At 45.6% G+C, this 19,273-nt stretch overlaps 1 protein-coding gene across 4 annotated transcripts in view; it reads left to right on the forward strand.

Moving 5' to 3' along the window:
- Positions 1 to 19,273, forward strand: part of LSS (lanosterol synthase) — a 57,459-nt gene that overhangs the window by 22,086 nt on the left and 16,100 nt on the right. For 2 of the 4 annotated variants that reach the window (XM_061193768.1, XM_061193772.1), the window contains exons 18-22: positions 13,955 to 14,020; positions 14,429 to 14,509; positions 15,100 to 15,270; positions 16,109 to 16,187; positions 16,670 to 18,935. In XM_061193768.1, the coding sequence (XP_061049751.1) occupies positions 13,955 to 14,020; positions 14,429 to 14,509; positions 15,100 to 15,270; positions 16,109 to 16,187; positions 16,670 to 16,801 (529 nt within the window). In that variant the 3' untranslated portion in view covers positions 16,802 to 18,935. Of the gene's footprint in view, positions 1 to 13,954; positions 14,021 to 14,428; positions 14,510 to 15,099; positions 15,271 to 16,108; positions 16,188 to 16,669; positions 18,936 to 19,273 lie in introns of those variants that run through there. The other 2 variants (XM_061193769.1, XM_061193771.1) reach the window with 2 other exon arrangements.

Below are 19,273 nucleotides of genomic sequence, written 5' to 3' on the forward strand. Positions count from 1 at the left end.
ATAAATTCTTTCTACATAATACAGTTAAAATAGAACATATGCTTTCTGGAAATTACATTATGAGATTCTCTGGTGTCTACAGGTTCCTCCCAATGTTGCTCTGCTAGACTGGGAAGCATAGGACAGGCAGGGGCTGCAGGATCCTCACGTCACTGCTGAAGAGGGTTGCTCTGTGTTGAGTAGGCAGAGTAAAGATTGGAAGGATGGAGAACAACCTCTAAACTGATGGCTGAGCTATAACTGTATGGGAAAACGCCACCAGAATTCCCAGGCTTGCAAGTAGTTCTAAGATTGCTCCCTGGCTGCAATCTGAAAAGGCAAGGCAGCAAAGCCTGAGCCTATCAGAGAGGTTGCAGCCTGGCCTTGAGGAGCCGTCGCTGTGTGTACAGGGCAGAAAGGCTGGCCGTGGTTGGGCTGGCCTGTCCAGCTGGCCGCGCGGCGCTTCTGCTGCTCCGTTTGCCGTCGCGTAAGAGTGGCCGTTTTCCAGCATGATGGGCCATTCCTTAGTGAGAGACGCAGTGTATATCATGCCCATGCCTTTGTGCATAAAACCGTACAACTAACTGAGACAGCAGTGTAATAAATGGACACGTATTTCTTATTTTTAGTATATGGCATGCGTGCATCCTATTTTGTACTTTTTGAAACTATTGCTTACATACAGATAATAAATGAATCTATTAATAAATGTATCTATAAGATATAGCTAAAATTAAAGATATATACTATTCCTTTATATAGGTATAAATTATATGTATATTTTCAATTTAAATAAATGTTAATCATAACTCACCAATGGTCTACGACCGGTGTTTGAAAAATAAGAAGTTACAGTAAATCCTCCCACAGAGGAGAAAGCTCTCTTCGATGGATGCTTAGATAAATGATTTTCAGGCTTTCTCTTTTTTTTTTTTTTTAATTTTTTTTATTTATTTATTTTTGGGTGTGTTGGGTCTTCGTTTCTGTGCAAGGGCCCTCCCTAGCTGCGGCGAGCGGGGGCCACTCTTCATCGCGGTGCGCGGGCCTCTCACCATCGCGGCCTCTCTTGTCGCGGAGCACAGGCTCCAGATGCGCAGGCTCAGCAATTGTGGCTCACGGGCCTAGCTGCTCCGCGGCATGTGGGATCTTCCCAGACCAGAGCTCGAACCCGTGTCCTCTGCATTGGCAGGCAGATTCTCAACCACTGCGCCACCAGGGAGGCCCCAGGCCTTCTTTTTAAATGTACACTTAAGTTTATATGTAAGTTTTGACGTATCATTCAGTTAAAAGCATTTTCTATTTCTATTGTAAGTTTTCTGGCCCATGAGTTATTTAGGAGCATGTTGCTTTATTTCCCCCCAAAAATTGGAGGAGTATCCAGTCATGTTTTTGCTGGTTTTCCGTCTGTTTTGGCAGGAGGTGCAGCCACAAGGGGGCACTAGCGGGCACTGTGTCTAGTCTTCCTTTTGTCACCCAGGCCAGGCTGTTCCCTTGGCCGAGTGCTGTGCGTGTGATCTGGGGTCCTTTCCTCTGGCCACCTTGTCCTCAGAGATGCCCTCACAGGATTGACCTTCCTTCTTAATCATCTTTTTAAGAATTATTATAATAAAAGTAAAGCATGCTCTTTGAAGGAGACTTGGACGATACAGAAAAGCACCAGGAAGAAAGCCAGCTGCCCTTCCTCACCCCTGAGAAGAGGGCGTTCTGACTGTTTGATCTCCACGGTGCACCTTTCACGTAACTGGCTCTGTTTACTCTGAGGTTCCTGAGAGCAGGTGATAACTTCCCTTGTCATTTGGCATTCTCCTCCAACATGAGTTGTAATGGTTATTTCTGAATTTTCATTGCTGTTTTCCAGCTTTTCCCCATTTTAACCTGAACCAGTATCCTCTTGTTAAATCTTTGTTCAGGGCCATTATTATTCCCTAGAGCCATGTGGGCTTGGAGTCAGCCTGTCTGGGTGGATGCCCCTGCCCCTGCCCCTTCTCTGCTTGAGATCCTGGTCCAGTCACTTCACCCCCCTGCCCAGGTTCCCCCTGCCACATGCGGCAATAGTACAGCCTCATGGAACTGGGAGGATTGAGATACCACACGAAAGCACTGGGAGATTGGCATGTGATAAGCACAGAATAACTATTGTTATTGTGTAAAAACTCCTGCTTTGGAAGGTAAATTATGATAGTTTTCTGGTGGATTTACTTCATTTGTATTTCTTTGGAGATTACTGAGCTAAAATATTCTTTCCAGACATTTATAGGTCATTTCTGTTTCTTCTTTCACATATGAATTGCCATTCATACCCTTTCCAACTTTGTTGCTGGGATGATTTTTCTTCTTGCCTTACATGTTTATTAAGCACAATAAGTAATTCTCTATGTTATGTTACAGATATTTTCCCCCAATTACTTTATTATTTTTACCTCTAGAGAGTTTGAACATAAGTTTTTATTTTTTAAACAAATATATTAACTTGTTATATTAAAATTTTTAATTTATCTAGGAGTGTTTTTAGGTATAGTTTGAGGGTGTCAGTTACTCTAGTAATACATATATGGGATATTCCATTTTACTAGATTGACTTGAAATTCTTCATTAACTTCAAACTTACAAGAAAGTTATAAAAGAAGTAAAAAGCACTCCTATTTACCTCTTCCAACTATTGCTCAGTTGTTAATGTCAACTTTAATAATATAATAGCCAGTTAATTAACCAGCAAAAGTGAGTTTATTCAGAATAGCCAGAGAAATTGCAACTCGGGACATGCGAACTGTGACAGATCACAGGAAAATCCAGAGAATAAGAAAGGGAACTTGCTTGTATAGGGGCTGTGATAACCAAAGAGTCTGTTGGAGGGGTTGGGGATCCAGAGTATGGAGGCTTCCCATTGATGGGCTGCTGCCGTCTCTGATTGGCTGGGCTGTCGTGGGAAAGAGAGTTTTCTTCTTCCTGCTGGATAGTGAGCAGGGACACCTTCCTGCCCGAGATGTGGAGGGACATTTTTTCCTGTTTGGGGTAATTGATGATGCCTGGTGGGCCTGAGCACTTCCCTTACAGGCCTGTCTTGACTCCAGCTTTAGGTGAAGCTTCTTTAATTAATTCCACTTTAACATTTTACTGTATTTCCTTCATCATACTCCCTCCCATATATGTTTTTTCTTGAACCATTTGAAAGTAAATTGCAAATGTGATTACCTTAATCCCTAAATACTTTAGTATTTTTTAAAAATAAATTTATTTATTTATTTATTTATTTATTTATTTATTTATTTATTTATTTATTTATTTATGGCTGTGTTGGGTCATTGTTGCTGTGTGCGGGCTTTCTCTAGTTGCGGTGAGCGGGGCCTACTCCGTTGCAGTGCGCGGGCTTCTCATTGTCGTGGCTTCTTTTAGTATTTTTTTTAATGAGGATATTCTCTTAGTTAAATATGAGTCACAATATTAATATTGGTATAATATCATTATTTAATCTATAGAACTTATTTCAATTGTCCTAGTTGTACCGGTGGTGTGGATTATAGAAACATTTTTCCTCAAGGTCTAATCTAGGGTCATTGTATTTAGTTGTCATGTATTAGTTCTTTAACCTGGAACAATTCTTTAGTCTTTCCTTGTGTTTGATGACTGACATTTTTGAAGCATATGGCAAGTTATTTTGTAGAATGTCCTCAATGTATGTTTTTCTGTGTTTGCCCATGACAAGATTCAGGTTATAAAATTAAGCATTTTTGTCGGGAAAGTAACAAAAGTGATGGGGCTTCTCAGTGCATCATATTAGGAAGCATGTGTCAACACTGACCGCTTGATTAAGGAGATGGCCACTTGTTTTCCCCACTGTAAAGTTAATATTTTTTTCTTTGTGGGGAGAAAGTTTTTTTTTTTTTAATTTTTGAAATTTTATTTTATTTATTTTTTTATACAGCAGGTTCTTATTAGTCATCAATTTTATACACATCAGTGTATACAGGTCAATCCCAATCGCCCAATTCATCACACCACCATCCCCACCCCCCCCGCGGCTTTCCCCCCTTGATGTCCATACGTTTGTTCTCTACATCTGTGTCTCAACTTCTGCCCGGCAAACCGGTTCATCTGTACCATTTTTCTAGGTTCCACATACATGTGTTAATATACGATATTTGTTTTTCTCCTTCTGACTTACTTCACTCTGTATGACAGTCTCTAGATCCATCCACGTCTCAACAAATGACCCAATTTCGTTCCTTTTTATGGCTGAGTAATATTCCATTGTATATATGTACCACAACTTCTTTATCCATTCGTCTGTCGATGGGCATTTAGGTTGCTTCCATGACTTGGCTATTGTAAATAGTGCTGCAATGAACATTGGGGTGCATGTGTCTTTTTGAATTTTGGTTTTCTCTGGGTATATGCCCAGTAGTGGGATTGCTGGATCATATGGTAATTCTGATTTTAGTTTTTTAAGGAACCTCCATACTGTTCTCCATAGTGGCTGTATCAATTTACATTCCCACCAACAGTGCAAGAGGGTTCCCTTTTCTCCACACCCTCTCCAGCATTTGTTGGTTTGTAGATTTTCTGATGATGCCCATTCTAACTGGTGTGAGGTGATACCTCATTGTAGTTTTGATTTGCATTTCTCTAATGATTAATGATGTTGAGCATTCTTTCATGTGTCTGTTGGCAATCTGTATATCTTCTTTGGAGAAATGTCTATTTAGGTCTTCTGCCCATTTTTGGATTGGGTTGTTTGTTTTTTTGTTATTGAGCTGCATGAGCTGCTTGTAAATCTTGGAGATTAATCCTTTGTCAGTTGCTTCATTTGCAAATATTTTCTCCCATTCTGAGGGTTGTCTTTTGGTCTTGTTTATGGTTTCCTTTGCTGTGCAAAAGCTTTTAAGTTTCATTAGGTCCCGTTTGTTTATTTTTGTTTTTATTTCCATTACTCTAGGAGGTGGATCAAAAAAGATCTTGCTGTGATTTATGGCAAAGAGTGTTCTTCCTATGTTTTCCTCTTAAGAGTTTTATAGTGTCTGGTCTTACATTTAGGTCTCAAATCCATTTTGAGTTTATTTTTGTGTATGGTGTTAGGGAGTGTTCTAATTTAATTCCTTTACATGTAGCTGTCCAGTTTTCCCAGGACCACTTATTGAAGAGACTGTCTTTTCTCCATTGTATATCCTTGCCTCCTTTGTCATAGATTAGTTGACCATAGGTGCGTGGGTTTATCTCTGTGCTTTCTATCCTGTTCCATTGATCTATGTTTCTGTTTTTGTGCCAGTACCATATTGTCTTGATTACTGTAGCTTTGTAGTATAGTCTGAAGTCAGGGAGTCTGATTCCTCCTGCTCCGTTTTTTCCCTCAAGACTGCTTTGGCTATTCGGGGTCTTTTGTGTCTCCGTACAAATTTTAAGATTTTTTGTTCTAGTTCCGTAAAAAATGCCATTGGTAATTTGATAGGGATTGCATTGAATCTGTAGATTGCTTTGGGTTGTATAGTCATTTTCACAGTGTTGATTCTTCCAGTCCAAGAACATGGTATATCTCTCCATCTGTTTGTATCATCTTTAATTTCTTTCATCAGTGTCTTATAGTTTTCTGCATACAGGTCTTTTGTCTCCGTAGGTAGGTTTATTCCTAGGTATTTTATTCTTTTTGTTGCAGTGGTAAATGGGAGTGTTTCATTAATTTCTCTTTCAGATTTTTCATCATTAGTGTATAGGAATGCAAGAGATTTCTGTGCATTAATTTTGTATCCTGCAACTTTACCAAAATCATTGATTAGCTCTAGTAGTTTTCTGGTGGCATTTTTAGGGTTCTCTATATATAATATCATGTCATCTGCAAACAGTGACGGTTTTACTTCTTTTCCAATTTGTATTCCTTTTATTTCTTTTTCTTCTCTGATTGCCGTGGCTAGGACTTCCAAAACTTGAGAAGAAAGTGTAATCTGTTTTTGGATGGAATGTGCTATAAATATCAATTAAATCTATCTGATAATTTAATTATCAATGAAACCTATCAATTAAATCTATAAATATCAATTAAATCTAAGTGGGTCTCTTGTAGACAGCATATAGATGGGTCTTGTTTTTGTATCCATTCAGCAAGCCTGTGTCGTTTGGTTGGAGCGTTTAATCCATTCACGTTTAAGGTAATTATCAATATGTTATGTTCCTACTACCATTTTCTTAATTGTTTTGGGTTTGTTTTTATAGGTCCTTTTCTTCTCTTGTGTTTCCCACTTAGAGAAGTTCCTTTAGCATTTGTTGTAGAGCTGGTTTGGTGGTGCTGAATTCTCTTAGCTTTTGCTTGTCTGTAAAGCTTTTGATTTTTTGATTTTTTGATTTCTCCATCAAATCTGAATGCGATCCGTGCTGGGTAGAGTAATCTTGGTTGTAGGTTATTCCCTTTCATCACTTTAAGTATGTCATGCCACTCCCTTCTGGCTTGTAGAGTTTCTGCTGAGAAATCAGCTGTTAACCTTATGGGAGTTCCCTTGTATGTTATTTGTCATTTTTCCCTTGCTGCTTTCAATAATTTTTCTTTGTCTTTAATTTTTGCCAATTTGATTACTATGTGTCTCGGCGTGTTTCTCCTTGGGTTTATCCTGTATGGGACTCGCTGCGCTTCCTGGACTTGGGTGGCTATTTCCTTTCCCATGTTAGGGAAGTTTTCGACTATAATCTCTTCAAATATTTTCTCGGGTCCTTTCTCTCTCTCTTCTCCGTCTGGGACCCCTATAATGCGAATGTTGTTGTGTTTAATGTTGTCCCAGAGGTCTCTTAGGCTGTCTTCATTTCTTTTCATTCTTTTTTCTTTATTCTGTTCTGCAGCAGCGAATTCCACCATTCTGTCTTCCAGGTCACTTATCCGTTCTTCTGCCTCAGTTATTCTGCTATTGATTCCTTCTAGTGTAGTTTTCATTTCAGTTATTGTATTGTTCATCTCTGTTTGTTTGTTCTTTAATTCTTCTAGGTCTTTGTTAAACATTTCTTGCATCTTCTCGATCTTTGCCTCCATTCTTTTTCCGAGGTCCTGGATCATCTTCACTATCATTATTCTGAATTCTTTTTCTGGAAGGTTGCCTATCTCCACTTCATTTAGTTGTTTTTCTGGGGTTTTATCTTGTTCCTTCATCTGGTGCATAGCCCTCTGCCTTTTCATCTTGTCTGTCTTTCTGTGAATGTGGTTTTTGTTCCACAGGCTGCAGGATTGTAGTTCTTCTTGCTTCTGCTGTCTGCCCTCTTGGGGAGAAAGTTTTAAACTATGTAAATATCCTGTTTCTCATCAAACTTCTACCCATTAGTTTTAGCACCTGATGATGATTCTTGCTTGCATCAGTTATTCACATAACGATTGCAAAATTGTCATTCCTTTCATATGTATTAGTTGGTGTTCTATTAAAAGCTTTGCTTTGCCCCTGTTTACTTATTTGCTTATTTGTTAGTGTGGACTCATGGATTCTTATGCTACTGATTTTTTTTTCTTGTGTTAAAATACATGTAACATAAAATTTACTATCTTAGCCATTTTTACGTGTACAATCCAGTGGTGTTAAATACATTCACATTGTTGTGCAACCATCACCACCATCCATCCCCATAACTCTTTTCATCTTGTAAAACTGATACCCATTGAACAATAACTCCCATTTCCCCACTCTTCCCAGCCCCTGGCAACCACCATTCTATTTTCTGTCTCTATGATTTTGACTACTCTAAGTACCGTGTGTAAGTGGAATCATATAATATTTGTCTTTTTGTGTCTGGCTTATTTCGCTGAGAGTAATATCCTCAAGGTTCATGCACGTTATAGCAGGTATTATTAGTACTTCATTCCATTTAAAAGCTGAATAATATTCCACTGTATGGATGAACCACATTTTGCTTATCCGTTCATCTATGGTCGACATTTAAGTTGCTTCCACATTTTAGCCATTGTGAGTAATGCTACTGTGAATAGCATTTAAATCCCCTGGAAGTCACTTCAGCCAGAAGGGCAGGGGCTGGAACAGTTGGGGGCAGGTGCAGCAGCCGTGGCCTCCTGCCTCTCTGCCTACTCCTCTGTGATCAGAAGCATCATTCAGAGCAGATTCCCAGTTTTTGGAGGATAGGGTCCTTTTTGCCCACCCTGGGTCCTGCAGAATGCTGCAGGGACACATGCACAGCTGCCTCCTGGGCCCTGGGGTGGGGGATGGGTAGCTGTTCCCGTGCTAAGAGCTGAGAGCAGTTTAACCCTCCAAACCTTCCCCTGGAAGTTGCACGCCTTCAACAGTCTGCAGACTTCCAGAATAGTTACATCAGGCACATTCTGCCTGTGCAGTAGTTGTCCAGGTGAGACAGGGGTTCCCGGTGCTGCCTGTTCTGCCATCTTTCCAGGAGCCTCTTCAATTGATTTTGATATTGATCTTATAGCTAGGCAATCTGCTAAACTTAAAAAAAATTAATACACTTTGTCTTATAGAGCAGTTTTAGGTTTACAGAAAGATGGCATAGGGAGTTCCTGTTTAGCCATTTCGCTCCCCCTCCCACCCCATTTCCCCTGTTATTAATATCTTGCATTAATTTGGTACTTTTAAAATACAATCTATGAGCCAATATTGATACATTATTATCATCTAAAGTCCATAGTTTACGTTCAGATTCACTCTTTGTGTTGTATGTTCCGTGGGTTTTGACAAATGTATACAACATGTGTCCATCATTACTCTATCATACAGAATAGTTTCACTGCTCTTAAAATCCTCCATGATCCGCCTATTCGTCCTCCCCCCTCACCCATCCCCTGGGAACCACTCCAGAATGTCATATAGTTAGAATCATACAGTCTGTAACCTTTTCAGATTGGCTTCTTTCACTTAGTAATATGCATGTAAAGTTTCTTCATATCTTCATGTACCAGTTTGTTTATCCATTGCCTATTGAAGGACATCTTGGTTGCTTCCAAGTTTTAGCATTATGAATAAACCTGCTATAATTATTCCTGTGCAGGTTTTTGTGTGGACATGTTTTCAGCTCATTTGAGTAAATACCAAAGAGCATATGGTTGGCTCATATGGTAAGAGAATATTAGTTTTGTAAGAAACCGCCAAACTGTCTTCCAAAGTGGCTGCACCATTCTGCATTCCCACCAGCAGTGAATGAGAGTTCCTGTTGCTCCACATCCTCGCCAGCATTTGGTGCTGTCAGTGTTCCGGATTTTGGCCATTCTGATAGGTGTGTAGTGGTTATCTCATTGTTTTAATTTGTGATTTCCTAATGACGTATAATGCTGAACATCTTTCCATGTATCTATTTGCCATGTGTATATCTTTGGTGAGGTGTGTATTCAGGTCTTTTGCACATTTTAAATTTGTGTTGTTGTCTTATTGTTGAGTTTTAGAAGTACCTTGTATATTTTAAATAGCAACCCTTTGTCAGCTATGTATTTTACAAAGATTTTCTCTCAGTCTGTGGCAAGCTTAGGTCTGGCTGCTCTCTGTTCAAAAGCCAATACTTGAGAGGCAAGTGTTGGTAGAAAGGAAAGGTTGCTTTAATCAGAAGGCTGGCAATGTGGGGAGAAGGTGGGCTCACGTCCCCCGAATCAACTCCAAAGATTCTGCTCAGCCCTGACAGATTTTAAAGGGGAAAAAGGGAAAGAATCTCAGTGAACCGTCAAGGCAGGAGGTCAAGCTCTGTGTCCTCTCCTCGCGTGCAGGCTGGCTGACTCCTCATGAGCTTTCTTCAGATGTTGTCTTGCCCACGCGGCCTGCCTGCAGGATTGCTAAGGGGGCTGCTGGGGGTAGACAGCTAGTCACTCTTTAACTGCTCAGTTCTTAATTCCTACTTCTTTTCGTCTAGGGAAAGGACCGACAGGTTAGGCAAGGCATGGTGTGCATTCAGTAGAGCGTGAGTCAGGAGTTAGGTTGAATGTCACCTAGTGACCTGATTTCTGTAAGGTTTGAGGGCAACAGAAATGGGCAAACAGGAAAGGGGCAAAAGAGCTCCTTACACTTTTCATTCTGTCGACAGTGTCTTCTGCAGAGCTGGAGTTTTTCATTTTAATGAAGTACAGCCTATCAGTGTTTTCTTTCATAGATTGTGATTGGAGTGTTATATCTAAAAAGTTATCACCAAACCCAAGGTCACCTAGAGTTTCTCCTATGTTTATGTTCTAGGAGTTTTATAGTCTTGTGTTTTACATGAAAACACAAAGTCTATGATTCATCCTGAGTTAATTTTTGTGAAGAGTGTAAGGTCTGTATCTAGATATATTTATGTTTTATGTGATGTTTGGTGTTCTATTACCATTTGTCACAGAGACTCTCCTTTCTGCATTGGATTGCCTTTGCTCCTTTGCCAACGATTACTTGACTGTATTTGTGTGGGTCTGTTTCTGGGCTGTCTATTCTGCTCCATTGATCTATCTGTGTATTCTTTCACTGATACCACACAGTCCCGATGACCGTAGCTTTACAGTTAAGTCGGGTAGTGTCAGTCTTCCAACTTTATTTCCGTTAAATAGTGTGTTTTCTATTCTGGTTCTTTTGCCTCTGCATAAAACTTTGGAATCTGTTGATATCTATGAAATGATTTGCTGAAATTTTGATTGAGATTGTGTTGCATATATAGATCAAGTTGGGAAGATCTTTTGATTCTTTTATCATAATTTTATAGTTTCCCTCTTATAGATCTTGTATATATTTTTTTAGATTTATACCTAAGTATTTAAAATTTTTTTTGGTGCTAACATAATTGGTATTGTGATTTTAATTTCAGAATCTAATTGTTCATTGCTGGTAGGAAAACAGTTGTCTTTTGTATATTAACCTTCTATCCTGCAACGTTGCTGTAATTGCTTAGTAGTTCCAGGAGTTTTTTGGTCGGTTCTTCGGGATTTTCTACATAGATAATCATGTAATCTGTGAACAAAGACAGTTTTATTTCTTCTTCCCCAATATGTATACCTTTTATTTCCTTGTCTTATCCTATTGCATTAGCTAGGACTTCCAGTATGAAGTTGAATACAAGTGGTGAGAGTAGACATTCTTGTTCCTGATTCAGCAGGAAAGCATCTAGTTTTTCTCACCATTAAGTATGATGTTAGTTGTGGGTTTTTTGTGGCTGCTCTTTATCAAGTTGAGGAACTTCCCCTCTGTTCCTAGTTTGCTGAAAGTTTTCTTTTTTTTTTTTTTATCATGAATAGGTGTTAGATTTTGTCAAATATTTCTTCTACAGCTATTGATATGATCATGTGATTTTTTTTCTTCGTTAGAAAAGAAGTTGATTTGATAGATTGCATTTTTTTTTTTAATTAATTAATTAATTTATTTATTTTTGTCTGTGTTGGGTCTTCGTTTCTGTGCAAGGGCTTTCTCTAGTTGTGACAAGCGGGGTCCACTCTTCATCGCGGTGCGCGGGCCTCTCACTATCGCGGCCTCTCCTATTGCAGAGCACAGGCTCCAGACGCACAAGCTCAGTAGTTGTGGCTCACGGGCCCAGCCGCTCCGCGGCACGCGGGATCCTCCCAGACCAGGGCTCGAACCCGTGTCCCCTGCATCGGCAGGCAGATTCTCAACCACTGCGCCACCAGGGAAGCCCAGATTGCATTTTTGAATTTCAACCAGCCTTTCATACCTGGGATAGATCCCACTTGTTTGTGATATGTAATTCTTTTTATACATTTTTGGATTTGATTTGCTAATATTTTATTGAGGATTTTTTATATCTGTGCTACTGAGAGATATTTATCCCTAGCTTGCCTTTCTTATAATGTCTTTGTCTGTTTTTGGTATGCTGTCCTCATCGAATGAGTTAGGCAAAATTCCCTCTGTTTCTGTTCTTTGGAAGAGATTGTAGAGATGGTACAATTTCTTCCTTAAATGTTTGGTAGAATTCACCAGCGAATCCATCTGGGTAACTCTTTTTATTCTAATTAATCGCTTGTAGATTCTTTTGGGTTTCCTCTGTAGACAGTCATATCACTTGTAAATGACATATTTTTCCTTTCAATCCATAGGCCTATAGTTTATTTTCTTGTCTCATTGCCCTGGCTAAGACTTCAGTATTCTGCTTAGCAGAAGTGGTAATAGTGCCATCTTTGTCATATTTCCTGATTTTAAAGGGGAATGCTTCTAATATTTCTCCATTAAGAATGACATTTGGGAATTCCCTGGTGGTCCAGTGGTTAGGACTCCGCACTTCCACTGCTGGGGGCCTGGGTTCAGTCCCTGGTCAGGGAACTAAGGTCCCACAAGCTGTGTGATGTGGATGAAAAAAAAAAAAAAGAATGACATCTCCTGTAGGTTTTTGGTAATTATCCCTTTTCAGGTTAACAAAGCTCTTTTCTCTTCCTAGTTTGCTAAGTTGTTTTTTCTCTCTGTTGTGAATGGGTGTTGTATTTCAGCAAATGATTTTTCTGTCTCTATTGAGATGATTATACATTTATCTCCTTTATCTGTTAATGTTGTAGATAATTATTGTAGATTTTTCTAATGTTAAAACACCTTTGCATTTCTGGATAAACCTCACTTAGTATTGGTATATCTCTACTGTATGTAGTTTCCCAATATTTAATTGAGAGTTTTGCATCTGTGTCCATTAATGAACAGCCTGAAATTTTTACTTTACCATATCCCTCTTGTCTGGTTTGTTGAGAAGCTTATGTTGAGTTCCCAGAATGAACTAGGGAAAGTGTTCCTTCCTTTTTCTATTTCCTAGGAGAGTTTGTGTAAGATTAGAATGATTGTTCTTGATAATTTGGTAGAATTCACTTACAAAATGTCTAGACTTGGAGTTCTTTTTCTGGGCAAAGTTTATGTTTTTTACGTATATCTTTAGTAGTTGTAGGACTATTCAGGCTCTTTATTCTTGAGGCAGTTTCAATACATTAATTTTCTGAGTAATTTGTACATATTGTCTAAGTTTTCAAATGTATTGCATGAGTTTTTCTTATTTTCTCTTCACTTTTTAATTTCCACTAAGGCTATAGTCATACCGCTCTTTTTATTGCTAATGTTGTTTATTTGTACTTTCATTCTTTGTATTAACATGTCTTGCTGAGTTGGTGGCTCAAAACAGCTCACGTTTATCACCTCGCAGTTTCTGTGGGTCAGGAGTCCAGGCATGGCTGAGCTGGGCCCTCTGCTTCGGGGTTTCCCCGGGTTGCAGTCAGGATGCTGGCCAGGGCTGGGCCTCACCTGAGCCTTGACTGAGGGTCTGCCCCAGGCGTGTGTGGTTGTTGGCAGGTTTCCATCCCTTGCAGATTGTCAGCCTCAGGCCCCATTTCCTTGCTGACTGTTGGCTGGAGCCACCCTTAGTTTCCTGCCACGTGGGCTTCTGTACGGCGGCTCCAGGAGAGCCAGCAAGGGAGGGATCAGTAGAGCCAGGGAGTCTGTCTGCCAGCCAGGTGGGAGCTGGAAGCAGCGACCATCAACGGTGCAGGGATCAGCTGGCTACAAACAGGACACGGGGCTGCCGCTCGAGAGGGATGACATGGGCTGAGCACCTGGAGGCGAGTGAGCGTCATGGGGGGCGGATCACCCTAAAGGCTGTATTCGTACCTTCACCTCTAGTCCTTTCAGAGAACCAGGTCTTCTTTGCAAGTACCAGTTAGACCTGTGATGGATCTTCTTTGTCCTCTGAATGTATCATTTTCTCTCTCATTTTTTGTTTATTTTAAAATTTTCGTTTATGTGATTTACTCAAGCCTGTGTCACTGACCTTGTTTTCGGTGATATCGATCCTGTTTGTAGCTGCTTCTAATGTGGGTTCGTCCCTGAGGTTTTCCTCTCCTTAATTTCTTTTCACTGCCACTTTGCTCCCCTCCTGTAGCCTGTAATCGCTGCTTCTTTGACCTTGTATCTCCTCCCTGAACTGTTTGTTTTTACATATTTTTAAGGAGGACCATGCTCATTCTTTTGAGGCCGTAGAGTGGGGGGAATGGGGGTAGCAGGTAAGTTGCTGTTTTGCTGGAATGTTCATCGGGCATGTTCATCCTGCTGTGTTCCAGGGAGACCCTCGAGCGGGGCCTGCAGTTCTGTCGGCAGAAGCAGAGGCCTGATGGCTCCTGGGAAGGGTGAGTGATGCCTGTGGCTGCAGATGCGTGTGGGGTGCTTGTGCGGCCCCAGGGGTTTCTGGACATGTTCCTGGTGGGCCTTGCTCCTTTATGAATGCCCAGCCTCCCCCGGTGGTGACTGCTCAGCGTGCTGCTAAGGCGGTGTGGTGGGGACGTTGGAAGGGCGCAGTGGCCTGGTGGCTCCACCCCTCCTCTGTGTTTGGATCCGTTCTCATCTGGCTTTGGATCCAGCACATGGAGCCGCCCACGGAGGCCAGGTTGGGTAGGTCTGTCTTAGTGCTGAAGGCCTTGTGGATGCTTTTCCTGAAGATAGCCGCAGCCCCCCGTGCACCCCCATGCTGGAGGGCGTCCCTGCCCCCGCTGTGAACGAGGACTCAGGGGCCGGGCGCTGTCGCCTTCTTCCTCCAGCTCCTGGGGGGTGTGCTTCACCTACGGCACCTACTTTGGGCTGGAAGCCTTCGCCTGCATGGGGCACACTTACCGCGATGGGTGAGTGTGGACATTCCCACCTTGGCGGGATGGGGGTCTTCTCAGCGTGACACTCTGCTGGAGGTGTTTCTCCCTTTGTTGTTTGATTTTGGGGGTGTTCTTACATGTTTTTAAACAGTGAGATAAGATCAAGATTCCAGAAAATGTATGAGCCGCTGTGCCTCACTGCTCTGCGCAGCCTCCCGGCTCGTGTGGGGGAGGGAAGCCTCTGGCCCTCTGTCCTCCCCCAGCTCACCCACCCGTACCCAAGCCCCACACCCAAGTAGGAGCAGGAGCGGCCCGAGGCCAGGATGCTGGCTGAGAGGAGGGCGGAGGCCTCGGGTCAGCTGTCTCCAGCTGCCTCCCTGAGGGCTGCTTTGCTGGCGGGTCACGTCTGGGAGGCCATCTGCAGATGCACAGCATCTCCCTTTACCTTCCGACAGCCCTGCGGTGCCGGTGCCTGTCCCCCTTCACGTCCCACGGTGGGGTGGGCCTGAGTGCAGAGGCCCACGCAGCCCTCTCCGTGACCCTGAGGGGCCTGGCCAGGGCGAGAAGGGGGGCAGGGACTTTGCCCGGCATGATGGTGTCTCGTGTCTTGCTGGTCTCTGCAGGGCTGCCTGTGCAGAGGTCTCCCAGGCCTGCGACTTCCTGCTGTCCCGACAGATGGCAGATGGAGGCTGGGGGGAGGACTTCGAGTCCTGCGAGCAGCGGCGCTACGTGCAGAGCGCCCGGTCCCAGATCCACAACACCTGCTGGGCCCTGATGGGGCTGATGGCCGTCAGGTGGGGGCGGCGAGGCCTGTCCCAGAGCCGCGGGGCTGGGCGAAGGAAGGGCGGTGAGCCGGCAGCCTGGGCGGGCACGGCAGCTGAGCTCCGAGTGCAGCAGTGGCAGGAGGCGAGGCCTGCGGGGCCCCCTCAACAGGCTCCCAGGGCAAGGTGGCAGGTCCTGCAAAAAGGCCACCCGACAGGGACAGCCAGGGGAGCAGGGCCGTCAGCAGCGTGAGGTGTGGCAGCACCCGCAGCTGCTCTGTGTCTGCAGCCGGCCCTAAGCCACACACGTGCTCAGGCACGTGCACACAACACACCCACGCAGACGTGTGCACACAGACGTGCACACGGTGTCCCAGCCTGTGCTGCCCTGTTGGGTTTGGGGCCACTGGGAAATCTCCCTAAAACCCCCTCAAAGGAAGGCTGGGTAGCGTGGGCAGGAGCGGGCAGGCTGAGCTCCGTCCTGAGCCATCGAGCCTTCTGGTGGCTCATCAGGCCGGGACGAGCAAGCTTAGCACATGTGGCTTCGGTGGCCCTCAGAGGGCCCTGAGGACCAGTGGCCGGGGGGACAGGAGAGCAGCGCCTCATGGCAGGGACCGCTCGCCCGGCCACGCGTGGGCTGCCCTCCTGCCTGCTCGCCTCTGCCCTGGTGGCGTTTCCTGCTCCTCGGGCTGTCTGGTGGGCCGACTGTTACCGGCGGGTCTGCAGTTCAGGTCTGTCTGTCATCGTGCAGCGTTTCACATCCTTGTCCCTGTGCTTGGCTGTGTGAGGGTGAGGACGCAGGTCTGTCCGCAGCCAGAGGTGGGCTCGTGCAGAGTGGGGGTGGGAGTGCTCAGTGCCCCTCTCCCTGCAGGCACCCTGACGTAGCGGCCCTGGAGAGGGGAGTCAGCTACCTGCTTGGGAAACAGCTGCCCAATGGCGACTGGCCCCAGGTACGAGTGGGCCCGCGCCTGGCCCCACGTCCTTCGTGGGCCCGCGGGTGGGGTTTCACCTTGGGGATTTGAGAGTGACAAACACCACCGATGAGTGGCCTGTGTTGGAAGCAGGTCTGTGATGGTGGCGGGTCCTGAAGGCCTGGGCCGTTTGCAGCTGAAGCACTGGCTTGGCGGCAGGGCTGGTGGTGTCAGGGAAGGAGCTGGCGGGGGAGAAGCCCACGGGCCAGGACACCCTTGGGCTGAGCCTGACAGCCCCTCACTCAGAAGGAAGTGTGGAAGGGCATGGGGTCACGAGGTCACATGAGGCTGACCCCGCCTTGGATGAGTCTGGGGTTGGTGGGGCTGCGAGGGGTTGGTGGCCTGGGCTGGAGGGTTTGTTGCAGGGCCTGGGGTCCGAGAGCTGGGGTGGTGGTCGGCCCGCCAGGGAGCTGTCCAGCCACCTGGTGGAGCCGTTGTGTTTATTCCCTGTGTCCTTTCAGGACAACATCGCTGGGGTCTTCAACAAGTCCTGTGCCATCAGCTACACGAGCTACAGAAACATCTTCCCCATCTGGGCCCTTGGGCGCTTCTCCCGCCTGCACCCCGAGAGCGCCCTGGCTGGCCACCCTTGAGAGCACGTCTGTGGACACCTGGGGGGGGCTGGTCATGTGAGTTCCAGGCAAGGTTGGGGCATCTCAGAGGGGCCGAGGCAGCCCCCTCCCTGCCCGCTTCGGCGGGAGCACTGAGCCTGGGCCTGTGGCACGGGCAGGGCTGGTGCCTTCAGACCCGATTTTCAGCGTAGGGTTAGTTCTGAGAACAGTTGGTCGAGCTCGGGTGAGGGAAGGAACAGGATGAGCCATGAGGGTGGGTAAAGCACAGTGCGCTCCGTGGTACCACCTGGCATGGTACGTGTCCTCTCTGTGGGCGTGGGGCTGGGAGGGCTTTCCTGACCAGTGACTGAGTTCTCAGGAGCGGAGCAGCTGTGCCTCGTCCGCGTCCTGCCTTGGGCCCTGGAGGACCGGCTCTTCCTGTCTCTGTCTCTGGCTGAGGGATGGGACAGCCGCCCTGAACCGCCTGGCAGGAGAGGCTGGGCCTCCCTGTTCACTGTGGCGGCTCAGGCTCGGCGAGGATCGGGGACCAGATGCTGCACGCTGCCCTGCCCCGGGTCTCGAGCTCTCCAGCGCCGCGTCATGGTTCAGCCAGCCTGTGGGGCGCCAGCATCGCTACCTCCAGAGGTTGTAGTCGTCTTGTAGTGACAGATGGGAGGCCAAGTGTAAGGAAGGGTGAGGGGTTGTTAATGGCCACACAACAGTGGGGCCCTGATGTGTGTTGGGGACACCCCTCACCCCCCTTTGTGCTCTAAGCTGAAGGGAGGGTCAGATTTCCAGGGTACTGCCTCTCAGGTGGTGAGCCTCTGAATTCCCCTCTGGCTTCTAAACCCGTCTGGCTTAACGTGCATGGACTTGGGGCTCAGGATGGAAAATCCAAATCCTGGAATTGCCTCTGACCTACGAGGATGAGCAGGAGTGTGGCTGTGAGGGTCACTGAGAGCGTTGATGAGGGTCAAACCCAGGCCTGGTGTCGCCCCAGGAGCCCACCTGCTTCTCGTCCCCCCCAGGGCCTTCTCCGTCTGCTGTTCCTCTGTGCCTCTCCCTGTCTGACGGCAGCCCTGGCTGCGCGGCCCCAGCGGACCGCCCTCCCTCTGACAGCCAGAGAGACGCCTGGATGCCCCCCTGCTCCCGCCATCCCTGCCCAGACCCTTAGGGCGCTCTCCGAGGCTTCCACCACGTGGCCTTGCTTCCGCAGCTCTCGTGGCCCCCGAGCGCTCTCCTTGACTCTGCCCGGGGCTCGCCTGCGTCCGGCCTTTGCCTGAGCTGCCCCCCACTGCCCTCCTGCCCCAGGTGGTGCTCTACCTGCTCTGAGCCCCGCAGGGCCTGGGCGCGTGTATGCCCTGGCAGGTCCTGCTGGCTCCACCGGCTGCCACACTGTGGAACGTAGCGGGTGTTCAGCTGGTGCTAGGTGAATGTCAGCACTTGCCCCAGACGTTTTTAAACTAGGGTTTATTTTGCTGAGGAAGCTGCGCTGGGCCCCTTTGCGATCTGTCAGAGTTGCTCTCGCACCAGCAGCGCAGACGGTGATTTCCAACAGTCTGCTTCTTGCAGCGGTCACTGCCCAGCCATGATCAGATCACTGGACGAAACATAAAGCTTCCAGGAAAGAAATGAAAATCCGCTGTTATACTGAAACATTTTTGAACGTCACCTATCTTACCAGCTACCTTAATACACAGACATTTGAGTCCCTTAGGCAGAGGCTTGTCGTGCATGTGTTTTGTTTCATCCTGGAAACCATCATGGATTGGGGTCCCTCGTGCCCCACGTCGGACGCTGGACCACCACCCCTCAGTCTCAGGGAACAAGAGAAATTGTTCCCAGATAAGCAGGATACACCTCTAGATATTTGAGGGGAAAATATTTGCCTCAACCTGATTAAAAGTCAGGTTCTCTATCCTGGGTGAATGATTAACATGTCTTGAATTCAAATTGTTTTATTTTTGGTTATCAGGAGCAAATTTTGAATGTTGTGCTGGGAAGTTTTCTCTGGAGCCAGGTTAGCTTTTCTTGTTCAGCAGGATGTAAACTTCAGATCTGACCCTTTGAGGGATTCTCTAACTGGAAATGCTTAACTCACAATGGAAACTTATCTCCAAGAAAATACTTTCCTTACTGAACATAACCAATGTCGATACGTAGATTTAAATTTTATTCGGACAATAAAAACGTTTGAACAATTGATACAATCAACTGTTGCTTCCTCATTCTTCTCTCAGCTCTCAGCAACTAATTGTAGGTTAATTGGTCAGCTTGATTTATTTTCATCTCTCCCTCTGCAATATAAAGTTTTATTTATAATTCCCTTTGTTTCAAAAAGAAATTAAGGTTAGAAACACAAGACAAGGGAACATGAAGGCAAGAAAGTTAGAGGGGACTGGCAGGGATGTCACACATGAGGTACCTGCCAGAGGCTTGATTCACTTGCTGTTGTTGGCCTCCAAAGTCAGTGCTCAGCTTTCTCACTGATTGTGGGAAGGGGGCGTCTGGGCT

Source organism: Eubalaena glacialis, chromosome 6 (assembly GCF_028564815.1).
Source record: "Eubalaena glacialis isolate mEubGla1 chromosome 6, mEubGla1.1.hap2.+ XY, whole genome shotgun sequence".
Classification (NCBI taxonomy): domain Eukaryota; kingdom Metazoa; phylum Chordata; class Mammalia; order Artiodactyla; family Balaenidae; genus Eubalaena; species Eubalaena glacialis.